The following is a 21,196-nucleotide window of genomic DNA, read 5'->3' as shown; positions in this document are numbered from 1 at the left end:
CACACTTTTGAAAGTGTGGGGTGAATGACAGCTAGATGTCATAAGGTACAAATGAGAGTCAGTGGGTTTAGTGTGGAGATTAAACTCAATTTCCCCGTTTTTAAATGTGGCTGTGGTATCCAAAAAAGTGTTATTTGAGGTGGAAATTTCCACAGCAAACTTGATGGAATTATGGAAAGAGTTTGCCATCTCGATAAAATCGTCCAGGCTTTCACGACCGTCAATCCACTTCATCTCAATGTCATCTATAAAACGTAGCCAACTAAGGGGTTTAACTGGTGAATCATGTAGAAGTCTACGTTCAAGTCTCCCCATAAAGATGTTGGCATACAATGGAGCCATTTTTGTTCCCATAGCTGTGCCACTTATTTGCAGGTAGTGTTCACCATTGAACATGAAGTTATTGGACTTGAGGACATGTTCAAGAAGCTGAATATATATATATATATATATATATATATATATATATATATATAAAAGCTTCCTTTTTTAGGGAAGTCGTTGTGGCCGAGTGGACTTACGCACTGGTTTGACAATCTTGCTAGGCGGTGGGTGCCGTAGGTCGCTGGTTCGACCCCGGGCTGGGGCGAAAATTTTCAGTACCTAGTTGTGATTATTTAGTGCTTTATATATTAATTAATTGATTTTCACATGTATCGTTTAGATCCTAGGGGTAAACGTAAGGTTGGGTGTTATAATTGTTTGTTTGTGCTTTATATTAAATATTCTATACAATTGCATCGAGAGATCCACTCTCCTTATAAAATATCTTAAACACTGAATGACACAGCGACTGTGTGGGATTGCATCAGTGTGTATAAGTAGCGCTTTAGGAGCATAACAAAGCTTCCTTTTTTAGGGAAGTCGTTGTGGCCGAGTGGACTTACGCACTGGTCTGACAATCTTGCTAGGCGGTGGGTGCCATAGGTCGCTGGTTCGACCCCGGGCTGGGGCGAAAATTTTCAGTACCTAGTTGTGATTATTTAGTGCTTTATATATATATATATATATATATATATATATATATATACTAAATTTATATCGAACATTTATCAATACAAAATATTGAGAAAATTCACCATCACGAAATTTTTACCAAGTTTTGTCCGAAAAGGTCTATGTAAACATTGGTATATAGCAGTATTTTGTAGTGTTTCGATCGATTAGTAGACAAACATCAATTTGGTCAGACAAAATTAGATGTGATTTGTTTTAAACACTACGTGACGTTTTATGCGATTGCGAACACTAGACTTAGATTAGTAGTACTGGTGACATTATCCAGTACTGTACAGTAGCTACAGTGGCGGATCCACAAAAGTTTCAAGTAAGAAGATGGTACTTTTTCTAGGTCCGTCCACCTTAAATGGTATCAAATGATCATCGGACCACAAGGACTTGTCATCTATACTTGTCATCAATACATGAAGTCAGACAGGTTTTATTTCACTTTTCAAGGCCATCTATGGATTTATCCCTCGCGCAGTCTTGTAACTGGTATTAAATGAATATGATAACAATCAGGGGATTAATCGCTAGTGCCGACATTGTTCAATTACTAGAGATCCAGGAGGTCCGGGTTCGAATCCAGGTCAGGTTCATTGCATTTTCTCCTTTCCTGTTACATTTTGTGCCACATACCAGCCCCTAGAACTGACAGAGGAAAATGTCTGTCAAAGCCTGTGTTAATGTCTTTACGTGTGAAGACATTTTAGGAGAGAGGAATGTAGCGTTCAGACGGATTCGATCGCCGGTGGCTAAGTATTTCCTCAGTTGGTAGAGAACCTGACTAGAGATATTGGGGCTCGATTTAGAATCCCGGTGTGGTATCTTACATTTACTTCCTCCCTGTTACATTTGTTGCAGGTATCAGGATTGAAAAAAAAGATCATATTCAAAATCAATCTAGTGGATTCAGCATATCCCTATCGGTGGCGGATATAGAGGGGGTACGAAAGTTGCAACTCTACCAACCCCTTTGGTTAAAAAGGTAATTTTTGCAATTTTGAAATTTTAAACCTTCTCTTACTAGAGCGGAAAAAGTAAGACCTCGCAATCCCCATTTGTAAATTATCTGGATCCACCAGTCCTCTGTCAGTACTCATAAGAGTATCTGTGACCGGTTGACAGCGGATGCACAATCCTAGTGTTTCCAGGAGTCCGTGTTTGCCTTGTTCTTCGTTCATATTTCTTTATACGATTTATGAGATTGATCACTGTTCGTTATCTTCACCTTTACATCCGTTTGTGGTAATCATGAAACTTCGAAACCGTGCATTTTCGCGGTTACCGACATCTAGACGAACGAACTAGTAAAAATGCTAATAACCACAAATCCTTAAATGGCGCGGTAAAATTGAAAACAATTTTGTGATCGAAGATGGCTAATCTCTTAAAAACAGACGAAGCACTTACAGCATTTCCGTTGGAAAGTATAGAAGGATGTTGTAGATTTTAAAACTTGTTTGTAACTATGTTTATATTTCGGTGAAAAGGTAAATATAACAAACAGTGATCAATCTTCTATAACCAATACAAATTAGAGATTTTGACAAACACGGACCCCTAGATACAGAAGAGGTGGGATCAGGTGTCTAGGAGAAGTAAACATCCCCTGTCGACCAGTCACATCCGACGTAAACCCTCTTGCGCTGGTAAACAGAGAAATCCGTGAAGTCAGAATAAGTGTGCCAAGAACAGCCAAACATTTAGTATGAAACACGTCAGACAGAATTTGACGCATTGACAGGTTGTATTGGCAAACTAGATCGATATACCGACCATATAAGTTTCAAAATGCTGAATTTAAGGATTATGCTACACCAGAGAAATTTTATATTATATGAAAAGTAGAGGATATATACAACAATATTTTGAAATTGAAAACTTTCAAATTTACTTTATTTCGTCAAAAAGTTTTAGTGGATAGCAATCTGGGAAAAATTAAAACCCTCGCTGGACTCGAACACACGATCTACAGTTCGGCATTCGACGTGCTAACTTACTGAGCTACTCAGCTAGGCGATGGATCGTTAAATGAATAGAAAAATATGGATGATATTTATATTTTCATCCATGTTTTAAAAGGAAGTCAACCATTATGACGATGTAGAGTACATCCTTAAACTACTATCGATCACTTCGCTTGATCGAGCATGCAAATTGCACACACTGATTGGCCGTATGGTTTCATCAAAAGTAAGCTTGGGTGACCACGTTATGTCATTATTTCAATGTATTTGGTAGCTGAAAACAAAAACAAAACCTTTGTCCATGACAACTCTGTGAAGCCTCGCCCAAACATTTGCTCGCTCTATCAAGCAAACTGTCATGTTGTTATTGAAAGGATAGTAGACTGTTAAAACTCCTGGCCTGTAACCTCAACGTGTTTGTCAGTAGCCCGCCTCGATGTAAAAGTAAGTTTGCTCTTGATTACGGAAGCTACATTGATACCGCAACAGGCAGAACGCGGGTATGTTAAGGCAGGTCATGCTCAATTTATGCACGTAAACTGCATAATTTTTAATATCTGTCCTACACAGAGAGAGGGAACTACTAACTTTTAAAAACTATTTTGGTTGTTTACATGAGAACATTTTGTATCATAACAACATAACAAACATGCGCTCTCGTATGACGTTATTGCATGACTGTTATAAATAGATCATGGATGTACCTTAATAGAAAATGGAAAAGTAGCACATTACCCCAGGATTTAAATATTGATCTAACTGGCGATAATGACGGTAAAACACCCATAGTTTATCAGAATTACTGATAGAATCCTACCACTTTCAGTAAGAAATAATTATTAAACATTTAAGCACGAAACCATCTCAATCTAATTAAAATTAGACTTGTATACCCGCTCCTCTACGATACGCTTCAATACAGCGTATCGTAGAGGAGGAGCGGATATACAAGTCTAATTTTAATTAGATTGGAAACCATCTAGCCCATGTTTTAAATTTTGCACTGATGCTATTCAGTTTTCTTTAAAAGTTTTCTTAAAAGACGATTCCATCAGTAATTACCGTGTAAGACCTTTCACACTGTGTATAAATAGTCTCTAATAGTGTGCTACTTTTGCAGTTTTATTTATGTGTGTGACAGAGGAAAATCGGATCGGTATGCTAATTGGAATGTTTTCCCCGTTAAACAAAGTTGTCAATGAATGAAATCAACATACCTTCATAATATCAATAAATTCTCAGCGTTTCACATATACATCCCATATATCCCATATCATATATTTCAAATACTCCACATTTTGTTGATATTTACACGGCACACTTTAATAAATTCTTCACATGTGTCAAGGTCACTCGATATCTAGTTATGACGTCATCAGTTTACTTTCATATTGATCAGACACAAATTACACGGCAGCAGCATAACATTCCATATTTCTTTGGATCTTAGTAGCTGTATGGTATATTTCATGCATAAATAAAACTTACATAAAATAAAATCGGGATTTGATATACATGTTTACTTAGTGACATACTTATTTCAATTATGACGTCATGTTATTCTGCGCATTTTACCCCAGTAAAGATTTTCATAACCTGCCTTAACGTACTCGCGAAACTAACCGACTGATATTCATCTTGATGATGTGAAGAGTTGTGAGGATGACTGGCAAGCATGCATTACATACACTGGCAGATAATGCTATATAATATGTGCGTGATAAAAAGAAAAGAACATATTCTTGTTTACATTAATTTCCAGTGCCCATGGCAAGCATGAGTTAAAACTGTATTGTAGTACGGAGCAAAATATATATAACCTTCAGGAACTGTTTTCTGCCCTAAATGTCTATGTAATGCCATAATCTGTTGGTAGTATTTCAGCTGCGATATCAAGTGTTTAAGTAAAGATCAGGCACACTAACATATGCTGGAAAAAGTCTGGTGAGCGATGACCATACATATCAACTTCAGAAAATTACAACTTTCCTTAAACAGCATTAACAAAATTTCATAAAACTGGTATAACGATATAATAGTATTCATAGCAAGAAAAATAAAGAACATCCTTTGCATAATGGATTTGATTTAGAAACCAATTTTCCTTGGATTCAATGTTTTGAGACATATCATTGATTATTTAAATATAACTTAACTTTTGAAATTTCTCATCTTTAACAAGATTTATTAAAAAACTGCTGTTTGTTTAATTAGCTTCATAAACTACGAAAGCTGACCAGGTTCATTTTTGAAAGAGTAAAAAAAAATGTATAACTAACTCGTTGTAACGATATAATCAACTCGTTATAACGAGATAACTAACTCGTTATAACGAGATACTAACTTGTTGTAACGAGATTCTAATTCGTTATAACGAGATACTAACTCGTTATAACGTGATAAGTAACTAGTTATAACGAGATAATTAACTCGTTATAACGATATAGCTAACGCGTTATAACGAGATACTAACTCGTTATAAGGAGTTGGATTTTTTCTTCACTTTTAAAAAATGAGCCTATTCGGCTTTCGTAACCCTAGGGCTCTGATATAATAAATCTATCATGCACCGTATACGACATTTTATACATTCAAGTCATAATGTATATACATGTACGTGTATGTTCACAAAATTAGAAGATATTATAGCTGACTAAAATCGCAGTTTTACAGTTCGTCAAAGAGTCTCATTATAATTATCCAAACGAAAAGCAAATAAATAAATTGATAGAGTACACCACTTTAAAACACATATACACAAACAAGACTAATGTATTTGATTCAACTCGATCTCATGTTACTGTTTTCAAACATGTATCGAAAACAGTGCCCCCATCATCCACGTTTCTCAAGTCGCTTGTGTACTGTTTAAATTATTGAGGTAGTGAGGAAGTAAGCAAATCACCCAAATTATTCTTGCGTTTCTATGACACAAAACCAATTCAGGTTAACTACATTGCAGCCCTTAACCTTTGTAAGGATGTGCCAATCTTTAATGAATTTCGGCTTCTTTTTTTTTTTAGGCCAAACCAAAAACAAAGGGGGAGTTTTTTTCTCGTTTTCTAGCATAGTTTTTCACCGTAAGAGCTGTGTTCCTGTTATCACATTTTGATTTATTTCATTTTCACAATAACCTATCATTAGATTCAATTCAAATTGGTACAAAGTTTTGTGAAGTGCAGTAGTGTCACTTGTGTTTCTTACATGGCGAATTGTTTTGCCTTCAAAGAATCCTTCAAATCAAATGGATTGTGAGCACTCCTACAATCCAAATATTGGAATGTATTGCTATGTCTAAAGCATGGTTTAAAATCCAGGATTTTATTACTTATGCAGAATCTTTTTCTTTTATTTTGTATATTGTTGCATCCAAGAAATGCATACTTTGCCTAGAAATTATGTTTATGAATTTCAGTAATGGGTGACCAGCGTTGGCTTTAATAGCAAAACGATGATGGATCTCATTTACATTTCCATGAAAAATACTAAATCTATCGTCGCGATAGCGACCTATATACGTAATGTTTGCTTTTCCTGGTTTGTTAAACTTTTTGTTGGTGATTGATGGAGAATATGTAGAGCCCTTATAAGATTCAATGAATAGTTTGAATTCAAATATATCAATTTTTAGAATAAATCTGAGCAAATAGCTCAGCTCTGCAGTTCACGGGGATTCAACTTTTATCAGCTTTCTGCAACCTGCTTCAACAGCAGCGATTGGTTCCTCGAATTACATGTTTGTGGGAATCATAACAGACCAGCTTGCAACCCGTGTGTTGTCGTATACAAGTATGTTCGATATGAAATCTGAACTGTCTCTAATAATTGCGCTCGAAGTATGCACGATAGGTATTAAAATAGTTAATATATTGACTTCTTCTATTGATGCCTTTATTTGAGATATAGCAGGTCTTCCTTGTGGAATGATAAACATTTTGCAGCATCAATTATCCTTGATAGAATTAAAGATTTTAGTATTAAGTTTGTGTAGTTTTAGAAGTAAAGCGAGATCTTCTATTTGAAGTCCAGTAAAACCCGGTCAAAATTGTCCTTAGACTACCCTGTCTCACATTCATTATTCTCAGCTTTTTGTGCGGAAGAAATAGGTTTATTGCCCAATGAAATTACCCAAATTTCCACTGTGGACCATTAATTTTTATGAACTCCACTACTGTTTTCAAAGTTGTTTCTTTATCTTTGGTTGCCTACTCTGTCTAGAGTTCCTGGAGTTCTTTATTGATTTCAGGATTCCTAGAGTTCTTTATTGATTTCAGGATTCCTAGAGTTCTTTATTGATTTCAGGATTCCCAGAGTTCTTTATTGATTTCAGGATTCCTAGAGTTCTTTATTGATTTCAGGATTCCTAGAGTTCTTTATTGATTTCAGGATTCCTAGAGTTCTTTATTGATTTCAGGATTCCTAGAGTTCTTTATTGATTTCAGGATTCCTAGAGTTCTTTATTGATTTCAGGATTCCTAGAGTTCTTTATTGATTTCAGGATTCGTTAAGCTGGGAGGACACTCCATCTGTCATCTCATGTAAGGTGATATTGCCTTTGAGGTGATGGTTTTGGAGACTCCTACACATTCTAGTTTCACCAGTTCTTTATCAAAAATCACCTCTGACACGTTATTAATATAAAGCGGAGTCCAGTGTTACATCACTCAATTTGTGTTTTAGCGGTGTTATCGAAGTTTCTATTTAATTAAATATGAACAAAATACATAGCAAGGTAGTAATAGCTGACTGTATTACAAAAATAACACAAAGCAATGCAATTCGATTGCTACATATATTGATGAATAATTTAAAGATCAAAGAATTATTTTTTTCCAGTTTTCAGTGATTTTTCGCTAAAATATGAATATTTTACTCTAAAAATGCATTTTTCACAGCAATTTCAATTCTTAAAGCTTTGATACAGTCATTTTAAATAGATGACAAGACCTGTTATTTTAGTTGTAAATCAGTTTGAATTAATACATTTGACCAAATCATCCATATTTCCACTGACTTTCCATTTATCCCCCCTCCCAAGAAAACGTTATTTGAAGCCAAATTCCATTTTCCTTACATCAGTTTTTGTTGTATTTTAAAAAAAATATCAATTGTTCAAATCCAATCCTATGATTTGGGTTTTAGATATTTTCATACCAATTGATTTGACATACTTATTCATTTTTTCCACTTCTCCGCGATTTATTTAACCAAAAAAAAAAATGTTTGCCTCCAAAATTCAATTTTTCTCAATTCATAATTTGATATGTTACTTGTACGAATAAACACTTTTAGTTTAAGTGGTAACTATAGCTTTGTTTGAGGTTTGGCTTAAAGTTTGATAGATTGACTAGGTTATTTGCTTTATCAACGACAGTGCAATTAGATCATAAAATTCCTTCTAAAAGACTTGTTCACTTTTCAGAAATGCATTAGTATCATGTATTGCGGTTTGTACTCACTGGTAAATATTCTGATGATTGTATAAATGCATATGGGTTTCAACATTCCTTTAAAAGTACTGCACAAGTTAAAATTCAATATTTAGACTTATAAGTGTTATTAACATTCCATAAGTAACTACAAGTAGCAGATGCGCACAAATACAACTGATGATGAATCAATAGTATTGAATTACAGGGAGTAAACCTGAAATATATATAAAACACTTTTTCAGAAAAACCTGTTGCACTTTCCAGCAATCCAGCAACTAAGGTTTCATGTTCTTCAGAATGCGTATCACAAGTTATACCGTTTTCTTTTGCATCACGTATGTCCTGATTTTTAAAACTGGTAAGTAAATCTTGTTTCTATTTGATAATAATGATTTATTTGATTATAGTATGTGGTCTTTATGATTAATGCTTAATGAAAGGCAGTGTTTCCCTATTGTTAACTTATACAGTAATCTCGGATAACAGCAGTTTTTGTTCGACCGAAGTCTGTTTCTTCTGTTGTCCGAGAACTCAGTTGTATTTGTTTTCTTGTACTCCCGTTTTCAAAACAGTTTTAGAATCACATAAACCACTGAAATTGAGGCAATCAACAGAGTGATCAATGGTCAACGGTTCAAGAGATTGTAAACCATCAGCCGGTCAACAATTATTCACCTGTCAAACTTCTGATTTTATCTGTAAAAAAAAATGTAATGCACGTGAACAGAGAATATTTCTAAAAATAGAAACTTTTGGTACTTAATTAAATCAGATAAAGACTTACATTCATTGTAACAATCATAATTTTGACAAAAGAATTTGCATGAATTATATATAAAGCATGGATTAGGAGTTGCTCGAGGCTTTCCATACAATAGAGCTTTCCGAATGCTTGTCATACTGCACAATCTTCGATTGCAAGTACATGTAATTGATAGATGCTGGGTAATCTTTCACGATACTATATCGAAAAATTTGGTAAGACAACCAGCTACTTTTCTCTCGCTATTGGCTAAATATAACAGTACCAGAAGTGAATAACATTCAGAGACGTACGGACTCTTAGTTCTAGGAAAGTACAATATGAAAGTTTATAAAAGTTACAGGATATACCCCAAAATTTATAAGAGAATTTCTTGAAGGAGGTGCAACTACAAACCATATGCCCCGCAAAACATTAGTATTTACAATGATAAATATAAGATATTTGTCACGAACATACCCCATGTACATGCATTAACACAGATATTGGGCTCACGGCGGGTGTGACCGGTCAACAGGGGATGCTTACTCCTTCTAGGCACCTGATCCCACCTCTGGTGTGTCCAGGGGTCCGTGTTTGCCGAACCATCTATTTTGTATTGCTTATAGGAGTTATGAGATTGATCACTGTTCGTTATCTTCACTTTGCATAATATACCACAAGTTATTTTATGGCGGAAGGCTGTTGGTTATGTCCCCAAACTTTCTCCTTGAAGACCACCCCAAACTTTCTCCTTAAAGTCTCTAATATCTAACGAATAGTTTTAGAGTTTACTGAATTGCTCCTATATGATGGAGGCCATAACGAATGTGATCGAATCTTGCCTTAGTACGTACAATAGAGGTTTTGTCGCAGTGACTCAGCGAATATAAAGGATCCAATCGCTTTCTAATCGGAAGGTTATAGGGTCAAGGCATGTTTGTATCTTGGTAGTACCAAACATAAGACTTGAAATAGGTAGGGACTACACCAGTTCCTCGACATTATTTAGAGGTGAAAACTGTAATTATTTCTGATAACCTTAAAAACTGAGGTCAAGTGTCACGACAGGCGTTGACACGACAACTAATTAACCACGTGGTATCTAAATTTGTGGTACTTTACCTACAGCTGGAGACATGTCAATATAAGTGAAAACTTCTGGAAGTAAACTAACCAACCAACAAAACTTACAACAGGAATTTTTCATAGGATTTCCAACTAATCCTTTCCATCATTTTCATCGATAACGGCTCCAATGGGATTCTTCTAGTTGTTAGAGAGTTTGTCTATATTTGAAATAATTAACACATGTACCAGCCATTTCTAAACTGTTTCTGGAACATTTTTTCAGGTTTCACTGAAAGCAGGTGTTTCTACCCATGGATAACATTCCAAAAGCATTGCTATATGTTTGGGTTTAATAAGAAAACGTGGTTTGACAGCAAGGTGTGTATGAAGTGCTGAGAGAAAAAAATGTGGAGATAAGAGGGAAACGAAAATTCAGATGAGGGTTAAGGAGGCAGGAGATGTGGTAGGAGAAGGGAGATATAGACCTCCTGTTTATCAACTCCCATTCATTTTCTCAGTCTTAATTAATTAGGGAGCGTTTGTTTAAAATGATGATATACCTAAGAAGATAACTGACTCTCGTATCACCGATATTAATCAGTCTACGTGATCACATAATACACAATTTGTTCAGAATTTACATTTTTCGCTATAAAGATTATTCAAACATACAATGGAAAAGATTCATTTTATCTTCTGTATAGGTGGAGTGCAACAAGTACAACTCGTATCTTGCCAGAGTGGAGACACCAGCGGAAGATAACTGGATTATTCAACAGATCCTCGCTCTTAGTAAAAGTAACTACCAATTTTGCATGATATTTGTTGTATCCACACAAAACTTGATTTCTAATATTCGATATTTTACACTAAAATGTTAGAAAATAATCCAAAAACGTATTTTCAACAGTTCAACAATGCTGCGAAGTAGATCATAGAATGTATATGTTTTTTACGCGGACAGACTGTATTAACATCCGGATCTAACTAGATTGAAATAAAATGTGCCTGTATGGTTGCAAATGACAAGCAGTTGATTTCAAAAGAAATTAAACCGAAAACACATAGTGAATGGAATATTCCATGACAAGTTTGTTCATCCGATATCCAGCTAGTTGATTTTCGTGATGTTCCGAAGTTATGTACGTCTGCGACAAAAATGGCACCTAATACAAAAATGTTCGCAAAAGATATCTAAAATATGGAATGTCAGCTTAATTAATCTTTGTAATCATAATCACATGTTTAAATAACAAGTGGGTCAGTCTTACCTATCTCCAGAATAATTTAAGATGGATGAAAAGTGAAGATGACGAGCAGTGATCAATCTCATAACTGCTATAAGCAATACAAAATAGATAGTTGGGCAAACACGGACCTCTAGACACACCAGAGGTGGGGTCAGGTGCCTAGGAGGAGTAAGCATCCTCTCTCGACTGGCCACACCCGCCGTGAGCCCTACATCTTGATCAGGTAAACAATGTTATCTGTAGTCAAAATCAGCGTGCCAAGAACGGTCTAACAGTCGGTATGAAACACGTCAGAAAGCATTTGACCCAATGATAGGTTGTATTGACGAATTAGATCGTTATAACGACCACATAATTTGCAAAATCCTGACTTTAATCGAGATCGTTGAAACCCCTGTGTCATCAACTCTTTTGTCAGTAGCTTGCCTCGATTTAAAAACTGACCATACACAGAACAAGCTCTTGCGTATCGCACCAGTCATTCTCTCGAGAAATTTTCATTCATATGGAGACGTAACAAAGATCAGTGAAGGGCTTCAAATTTAGGCCTTTGCTCGGCGCTTACGGCCATTGAGCAGTAAGGGTTTTTTAGCGAGCCAAAACTACTGTGACACGGGACATCCATTTTTATGGTCATCTCCGAGGACCCGTAACATTCACTCCTGATGCCACTACCTGTTTTAACGATTTACGTCTGTCGCGGCCGGTGTTGTATAGTAGCTTTTCCCCCTAGCCATCTTTCCCCCCGGGAAAATGGCTATATGGTAGTTTTCCCCCGGGAAAATGGCTATATAGTAGATCTTCCCCCACGGAAATGTGGCTATATAGTAGGATTTCCCCCTTTTATAGCCAGATGACCCCCACGGAAAACCTACTATATAGTAGATTTTTTCCCTTCTTTTCATTCCGGTTACGTTTACGGCGGACCATTCCCATACCTATTCTTTCCATTCTGAAATTAATCCTTTTTTTTGGCTATTCATTTCTTTTATATCCTAAATGGATAGTTAATTTCCGAATTCCCTTGATTGGGATTTTTGAAAATATATATTAATTCAACAAAAATCGTTTCATTCAGTCGAATAATATGTAAAACAATCATATACATATTTAGAATGTAAAATCAGAATAATTCGTACTTTTAAAACAGCACCTTTTAGGCAACTCAGAATTTGTTAATTAAACGGATAAGTATTTATCGGTCGATGAATCAAAATTGTCTCTCTCCAATTGATAAACACAAAAACTTTTCATACAGATAATGGAGTAAACTTAAATTGTACAATTCTGTTGGTTGCCTACCCCTGATTCCAAATTTCCGCTACTAAGGAATCAACTCGCTCTCTCGTTAGACATGATTCTTTACACCTCATTAGGGGGAAGTAGGATTTCTCAATTGAATTAGATGTTTTTGAGAGGAAACTTTTCCCCCAGCTGTTCTCGGGTCATTGGTGGATTAATAGATGTGAATATGTTATCAATATAATTGTAATTATTCCAGGCGGTGCAACTCAGTTCCAGCTGTACTGTCAGTACTTTGATTTATACATATTCGTTTACATTATTTCTCCATAAATGAATTTATTTTGAATATGACAGATGGACAACGTCGACATATTTCATTCCTACACGAATAATAATCCGGAAAAGTTTTGATTTTTAGTATGCATTCCTAAAACGTTTTTAGCTCGCTCAACTGAGCTTTTTTGATCACCTCTTGTCCATCGTCTGTCTGTCTGTAATCTTTCCACATTTTTCGACTTCTTCTCCAGAACCAATGGACCAATTTCAACCAAACTTGGCACAAAGCTACCTGGGGTAATTGGGAGTCAATGTTATTTAAATGAAGGGCCACAATAACAGCAAAATGGGAAAAATGTATTGACGACTTTTCAAAATCTCCTTCTCGAAAACCACTAGGCCAATTTCAACCAAACTTGGCACAAAGCATTCTTAGATTAAATATGTTTAAATGAAGGGTTATAGGACCTCTACAGGGGATATGCTAATCAAATAATGAATTTTGTGTTGTTACCTTTGAATTTTTTTTCTGAATCAAAGTACACGTATAATGATTGTTTTGCTCAAGCTTGTGTATTGCTAGGACCTGCTGCTCAGGTGAGAAATGTTGTTTATGGGCCTCTCGTTACTTTTGAAGTTTCTTATAACAATTTTATAAAATTGTAGGATAGAATTATTCAAGTGTTAAAACTGCAGTCCCATATATACATTCATGTGCGCTTCTCTCTGATTTGTGGATTTTATTTTGTTCATATTCTTTTACAAATAAAATGAAAAAGTGACTATTCTTGAATGTTTGAAACTCATTTCTGGAATGCAACTGGAAATCCTATAAATATTCATTTAAAGCTGAATATAAAAGATTCACTAATTTCATCCCTATTTTGTCTCCTTGTAAAATGCCAATACCTTGATGCTTGAGGAGCCGTTTTGGAACATAAATTACGTAACTGTTCTCCGATACAGTTTAAAGTCTTTACTGAACTCAGTATAATATCTTATAAATACCATTTATAATAAACATGTTTAGGTCACCTAGGTCCTGGTGACCTATTGCCTATTGGTCTGCGTCTGTCGTCATCCCTTGTACATCGTCCAGTGTCAACGTCTCGAAAACTACTGCAACAATCTTTACCCAATTTGATATGTAACATCTGTAGGAGAAGGAAACCAGAAAATGTAAATTTCATGACCCACCATCCCAATGGGCCTTAATGTTTGGGTAAAAACTGTAAAGTTTACGCAATTCTTTAAAATCTTCTCTACTCCTAGGCATATAGCAGACTAACTGAATATATAGTAATGATGAGCCAGAAAGTCTCTACCAAAATTGTAAATTTCATCACCCCCGGAGCAGGGGTTCCTGTGTACTTAGGGCGTGGCCATATTAGTCATATAGTGACAATTCCTTCAAAAATTAGCTCTACTACTAGGCAAATAACAGACAAACTGAGCATATTGTAATGATGGGCAAGGAAACCTCTAACAAAATTGTAAATTTCATGATCCAACAAAATTGTTTATTTTGTAAACCAGGTTGCAGGGTTTCAGGATGGGGGAGGGGGCCCTAATGGTCAAAGAGAGTTAATGGTTATAATTTTTCAATCCTTATGTCTAGTTCTTTTCATGTTCTATGAAAACTAGATAAATAAAAAGATGAAAGATGGGGTGATCAAGCTGCTGTCTACCCGAGTAATACTTTTTTGGAAAGACTTTGCTGGAAGGGGTGGTGGTGTCTGAAATTCCGTCAATTAATCTGCCAAAATATATTGATATATTGAACACTGAATGCTTTTGCAAAGAGAGTACATAATGCAGTCTACCAAATGTTTCAATTGTAAAGGCTTTGGGGGGATTGTGCTATAAGAGCCATTCAAACAGGTCCATGCATGGGCTCAGGTGACCGTCAAGGCCTATTGGCCTGTTGTTAATTCAAAATATCAATACAATTACGACTGCAGAACACCATTGAACATAAAGATTTATTCTGATACATTGTAAGTGGGCTTACTCTTTGTTTTCCACAAAATGCTTTTTATGAATATATATATATATATATATATATATATATATATATATATATATATATATAATTTCGCATGTTTTATACTTTCTCAGTAATACCGTTAAGTATATATCTAAAATGTATCTCTATGAAACTACATGTATCTACATTCAAACTATCGGTAACATACACTCGTCGATACTCAGATCCACAGGCACTTGTTTCTGTGCTTTCTAGCATTCTCTCACCAGAGGGCGCGCTACGCAAGCTTCACTGTTGTGGAGCGTAGCGTAACGCCCTCTGGTGAGAGATTGTGCTTTCTAGACGTTCCGTCCCATAATCAATCCGTCCCTTAGTCGATTCGTCCCATTACCAATCCGTCCCTTAGTTAATACGTCCCCTAGTCGATCCGGCCCAGAAAAAAATAATATTTTTCAAGTGCTATTTACAGTACTGAATTGATTTAATTCATCTGCGTATTTCATCTTCATGGTGTGTGTGCCGCTGATATCTTCTGTCATCAGGTAGTCATCCTTTAATATGCTCTATGGTATTTATGGCTTAATTGCAGACTAATTAACATTGATCACACTTAATGTATATTAATCTTCGTGAGACTGTTTATCATAACAAATGTCTCTTCTTTTAAAAACAAGAAAAACATACTTTGCCAAAGCATTTAAGGTATTTGTTCCTCCATATTGAAATAAGCTTCCAGCATTTCCCAAAAAGAAGAGATGTTTTGATATTTGACAGCTTTTTCTAAAATCATTATACACATCACAATATTCGATAAAGTGGGCTTAATTTTCAATACAAAGAATACCTTTTGTTTTTAAACAAAATTTACATACTCTGTCAATTCTTGAAATATTTCTATACCTGTCACATTCTATTTCCAAATCATGAGCAATTCTTTGAACTTCTGGAGTTAAAAAAAAAAAAAAAACAACCAAAAACTTCTAATAGTTAGGTTACTGTAAGCTCGTAATTAATGATCAAAGGTTACACAACAATGCAGTTATAAAAACTGTTTTCACTAAGGTGTTTTCACATGATCAGTGCACATGGGACACACATTTACATTGATTGCTATACATAGTTGAATAACGATGTTTTTACAATAATTAATTAGCACACATTTTTATAACCATCACACTTTAAACAAAAATTATAAATCCTAGTTAAGGGTTGTATAAACAATTTTATTCACACGTCTAACTTCGGCAGTTATCTAATTTTGATAACTATAACTGCAATATATATGCAAAAACTTCCTTTTTCTTAAGTAATAATCATTTATTATATCTTTGATTTAAAAAAAATGGAGGGGCCGGATCGACTAAGCAAATTGGGCCGAATCGACCATGGTACGGATCGACTAGGGACGGACCGACTGGGGGACGGAACGACCTGCTACCGTTTCTGTAAATGACTTATGACCTCTGTATACTAATAACAACACAAGGTAACTAGCTTCAAATGACACCCCTGAGAATGTCGGCCTTTTGAGCTTCCAGGGAATATGCTATGATGCCTATGTAAATGTATTTACTACTGTTGCATTGTACAATCATTCAACTTAAAAACCATGTATGACATGACTGCATTCATTGCCTCTTATCGCCGAAAACTGCAGCAAAATATGGATTTTCCGTTTTATACCACGAAGTGCTATGTACTGATACTGCACAAAATGAAAATTGTATATTCGTTGTGTTGAAAAATAAAGTCTCATTGTTTTATTATCACAATAAATTGATACGATGTTTATTACCAAAAAATCTTGAACATATTGCTTTGTTAAAGCTGTATGGTCCGAATTACAATATTTTTTTCCCCATCTCGTAAAAACGCTATTAAATCATCGCACGTATGTAGCTATTAGACTGTACGACATATCATAAATTATTTCACCTGTTTTAACCCAAATAATTTAATTTTAAATCGATGTTTACAAATAACCGCGTCACTGCCATTTCAAGTGACAGTCACGTGACCAGTTCAAACTTTCAAATCATCGGTGGTCTTATCTGTGTAAAGCTGTGTATTTTGTTATAACAGTACCGTACCATAAGTTTAATAGAAATAAAAATATCAAATACCTCTTAGTAATCCGTTGTTTTACGCTCTTTCAGCCTTAAAACTAGGCAGTTGCGTATGAGTTAATACATCATGTTGGGATTCCCCTGACACGCGTGGGTCTATTTATAGACGTCTATTATGGGATGATTTATATATGTAGCCACTATATTTACTTTCTAAATAATATTCGCACTGTTTTCTCTTACATGCAGATGTTTTCAAGCATGTAATTAAGGGAAAGTTAATAAATTTATAAAGTAATTAATCTGCTTTAAAGTAATTATGTACAAAAATAATATATGAACATCGGGTCATACAGCTTTAACAAAATAAAAATTTTGAATTGAAGACGCTGCATGTACGCTATTTTTAGTTACTCAAAAAAACCAAAGCTGTTCGTACGTTTCGGGAATTTACATGTCATCAGAAGATAGAAGCTAAGACCTCCCGAGTGGAGATTTAAAAATATTTTCGTGTCGGAATCATTTCTGATGAAGATAATAATGAAATTATGACTTACTGTAAATACAACTTCGTTAACTAGTATGAGAAATATTTCTGCCAATTGCATGTTTCATGCAGATCTATGGAAAGTCAGAGAAAATACAGATAAAAGATTATTTGGAAGTATGCAAAATAGAGCAAGGAAAGTTTTTTTTAGTGATGTGTTATTGACTTTGTGATATGTATTGATGTGGCAAGTACCTGTTGTTACATTGAAGTTTTATGAAACCCACCATAAGTACCAAGAACGCTGCAGGCACATATCAATGTTTTTCGGAGGCGACTGGCCAACCCTTAACATTAACTGTTATTTTCATGCGTGCAAATGGAGATATATTGCGAGAATGGCCCCTCCACTATTTTTGATAGTACTATGTAGTAGTGAATGAGAAGATATTAATGCATGTAAGCTTGAAAGTTATGAATTGAAGCCCTGGAGCAAAGAATGACCCCTCCCAGCCTGAGGGGAAAAAACTGAGACAGCATTGACGAACACTATAACCCCCCATGCACACACTAATTCAATTCAATTAAATTATTTATTGATTCACCAAGCATGTTGCCAACTAAGATTCTGAAGGTCTTTATCATGAATATCATAGTCTGTCAGGAAATTTAAACAAGCCATGTGCAACTTACAACTTCTCCGACCGAACCCCCTCCCCGCATCCCTAATATTACGGATCTGTCCCGATATGGAAAAATTCACAGGCATCTGAAGTATGGACACCCCCCCCCCTTTCTGATTTTTTGGGGCGGCGATTATTTCTCCGAAATGTGTGGATTCCCCGTCTATTCCATCCTAATTTCGATTTATGTAATCGTAAACTTGCTTTTTTGTAAGCCTTAGATACCTTATACTGTTTATAATAAGTATATTCTGTATTATACCAGTCCAGTAGAAGGCCAATCTCTAAAGCTTGTGAAAAGCGTGAAACAACTACATCAATCGAAATTGGGTTGAGAGAGACAAGGAATCCACACATTTTGGAGGCATTGTCACCGTAAAAAAAAAAAAAAATCAGAAGGGGGGATTATAGTTATCAGGTGTCTGTGGAAAAAAATATGGGGGGATGGAGTCCCCTTTATTTTTTGTAGCATTTCCCCACTAATGTTAGTAACTAAATTATATAAAATAAGATCAATTGTGGTTAATGGTCACCATTAAAATCATCCTTTTGCCTGTTATTTTTAATTCATCTCTGATGCTCTATCTTTCTATAAATAACTCTAAAGAATTCCAAACGTAATTTTAGAAGAGCGTGCTAGCCAGTCAAAATCGCCCACGTATTCTGTGCGGTATCAGTACATAGCACTTCGTGGTATAAAACGGAAAATCCATTTTTTGTTGCAGTTTTCGGCGATAAGAGGCAATGAATGCAGTCATGTCATACATGGTTTTTAAGTTGAATGATTGTACAATACAACGGTAGTAAATACATTAGCATCGCATATTCCCTGGAGGCTCAACAGGCCGACATTCTCAGGGGGTGCCATTCTGTGTCATTTGAAGCTAGTTACCTTGTGTTGTTATTAGTATACAGAGGTCATAAGTCATTTACAGAAACAAGTGCCTGTGCTCAGATCTATGCAATATCAACATTTGTTGTAAAAAGCCTGAATGACTTTCCATAATCTGTTTTCTAAAATCAAAACCAAAAACGTGAGGGGGAAACCCTGCTATGAGGGAAGATCTACTATATAGTAGACTTTCCCCCTAGGGGGAAAAGGCTACTATATAGCCATTTTTCCGGGAGGGGGGGGTACAGCTACGATGGGGGAAAGACTGCTATACAACACCGGAACTCGAACCTAGGCCTTCCGCATGAGGGGGCGACCGCTCTAACCTCTAGACCAGCGCGGCGGTTAGTAGTATACGTCAAAGTTTTATAACTTCTGTGTCATTGAGTTATCAGAAAGTTTTGTATTGATATAACAAATACACAAGTACTAAATAGAATTTTGAATGACGATATAAATAACCGTTTTAATACTTTGAATATTCTAATCGGGTCGATTTTCATATAATGAGACCATGCAAAATAAACCGTTTGATTTATTATAGACACAGCAAGGTATTTGTGGATTGGCGGGAACACCCTGAGGAAGGTTGGTGATTGGAGATGGGAATCAACCAATGAAAAAGTTGGATATACATTCTTTTATCCATTGGAGCCCAATAGTCCAACAACAGAAAGATGTCTGTGCTATTTTAGTAATCGCAAAAAAATGCTTTATTGGGGAGATTATATTTGCAATGGTAAAATTGGTTTCATATGCGAAAGAGATAACTAATATGAAATTCACATGTCATTAGTGTGTAGAGGAAATGTAACTCATAAATAAAATAATGGAACATACAAGAGCTGTGTTATTTTGAATTATGCAGCCAGATCTGAGGCTCGAGCAAGTACACCAAACCACTAAAGGCGGTCCCCAGAATGGATCTCCTATTTACTGTCAAGAACATATAATGCGGCGGGTATATAGATAGAGGATATCTATATTGCGTGTTTTGATATTTGGTTTATCCAACGAGTTGATATGGTGTATTTATTCGCGAGGCTTGCCGAGCGAATAAATACACCATATCGACGATGTTTGTAAATATATATATATATATACATCCATCCATATATATATTCATACCGAACATTTATCAGTGTAAACTGTTTAGAAAACTGTTTAGAAAATAATCACCATACCATTTCGAACACTGGACTTGATTAGTAGTATTGGTGACATTATCCTGTACCATAGGCGTAGCTTGGGTTCGAATATTACCGAGGCAGGGGGTCTGGGGGGCTGCGCCCCCCAGAAGCTATCGATATTTTAACAACGTAAAAGGTGTTGTTGTTTTTTACCGAGGCAGCTGCCTCGGTTGCCTGCCTCGATTGCCTCAATGGAAGCTACGCCACTGTGTACTGTACAGTAGCTACAGGGGCGGATCCAGAAAATTCTCAAGTAACAAGAGGGTACATTTTCTATCCCTCCAAAATAGTACAGAATGGGCATATTAGTTCAAAACCCCTCTAGATCCCCTACTGACCTACATGCTCCAGAAAACGATAGTTTGGGGGGGGGGGGGGTAATGATTTCGGTTTGTAATTACAAAAAGAAGTGAATAATCCAGGTAGATCGGGTCAGTCATTTGTCATTCTTAATTCGCTATAGCAATCCCTGTAGTCAGGCTGGTTTTTATTTCACTTTTCAAGGCTATGAATTTATTCTTCGCTGCTAGTCTCAAACTGGGTTTTTTTCTAATAGGAAGCAGTCTTGCAACTGGTATTAAACGGAAATTTTTTAAAATCATAACCCGTAGATCCTGTGACCACGGCAGTGGCCTAGAGGTTAGAGCGTTCGCCCCGCATGCGAGAGGCAGGGGTTCGAATCCCGGCCGCGACAGATCTCGACCTAAGTCGTTAAAACATGTAGCGACAGTTGCATCGCCAAACGCTCGGCATCAGGTGTCAAGGGTCCTCGGAGATGACCTTAAAAACACACACCCCGTGTCGCAGTAAGTGTGGCACGCTAAAGAACCCACATTGCTCAAACGCCGTAAGTGCCAAGCAAAGGCCTAAATTTGAAGCCCTTCTCCGGTCTTGGTGACGTTT

The 21,196-nt window shown here is 36.0% G+C and overlaps 1 protein-coding gene across 1 annotated transcript; it reads left to right on the top strand.

Annotated features, from left to right (window-relative positions):
• Positions 1–7,803: 7,803 nt before the first annotated feature.
• On the top strand, positions 7,804–19,945 carry LOC125646019 (perlucin-like protein). Its single transcript, XM_048872130.2, has 4 exons — positions 7,804–8,762; positions 10,501–10,595; positions 10,922–11,015; positions 19,648–19,945. Exons 1-4 carry the CDS (start codon positions 8,690–8,692, stop codon positions 19,875–19,877), a joined length of 492 nt encoding a protein of 163 aa, XP_048728087.1. The 5' UTR covers positions 7,804–8,689; the 3' UTR covers positions 19,878–19,945.
• Positions 19,946–21,196: the final 1,251 nt, after the last annotated feature.

This window comes from Ostrea edulis, chromosome 6, assembly GCF_947568905.1.
Source record: "Ostrea edulis chromosome 6, xbOstEdul1.1, whole genome shotgun sequence".
Classification (NCBI taxonomy): domain Eukaryota; kingdom Metazoa; phylum Mollusca; class Bivalvia; order Ostreida; family Ostreidae; genus Ostrea; species Ostrea edulis.
Note: the sequence above shows the minus strand (reverse complement) of the source record. Positions and strands in the feature narration are given on the sequence as shown.

Coding starts and splice junctions, on each gene's coding strand:
- LOC125646019 (XM_048872130.2), top strand. CDS start 8,690: ATGTTCTTCAGAATGCGTATCACAAGTTATACCGTTTTCTTTTGCATC. Junction 10,596..10,921: donor AAACGTGGTTTGACAGCAAG/GTGTGTATGAAG, acceptor TCTTCTGTATAG/GTGGAGTGCAACAAGTACAA. Junction 11,016..19,647: donor GATCCTCGCTCTTAGTAAAA/GTAACTACCAAT, acceptor GATTTATTATAG/ACACAGCAAGGTATTTGTGG.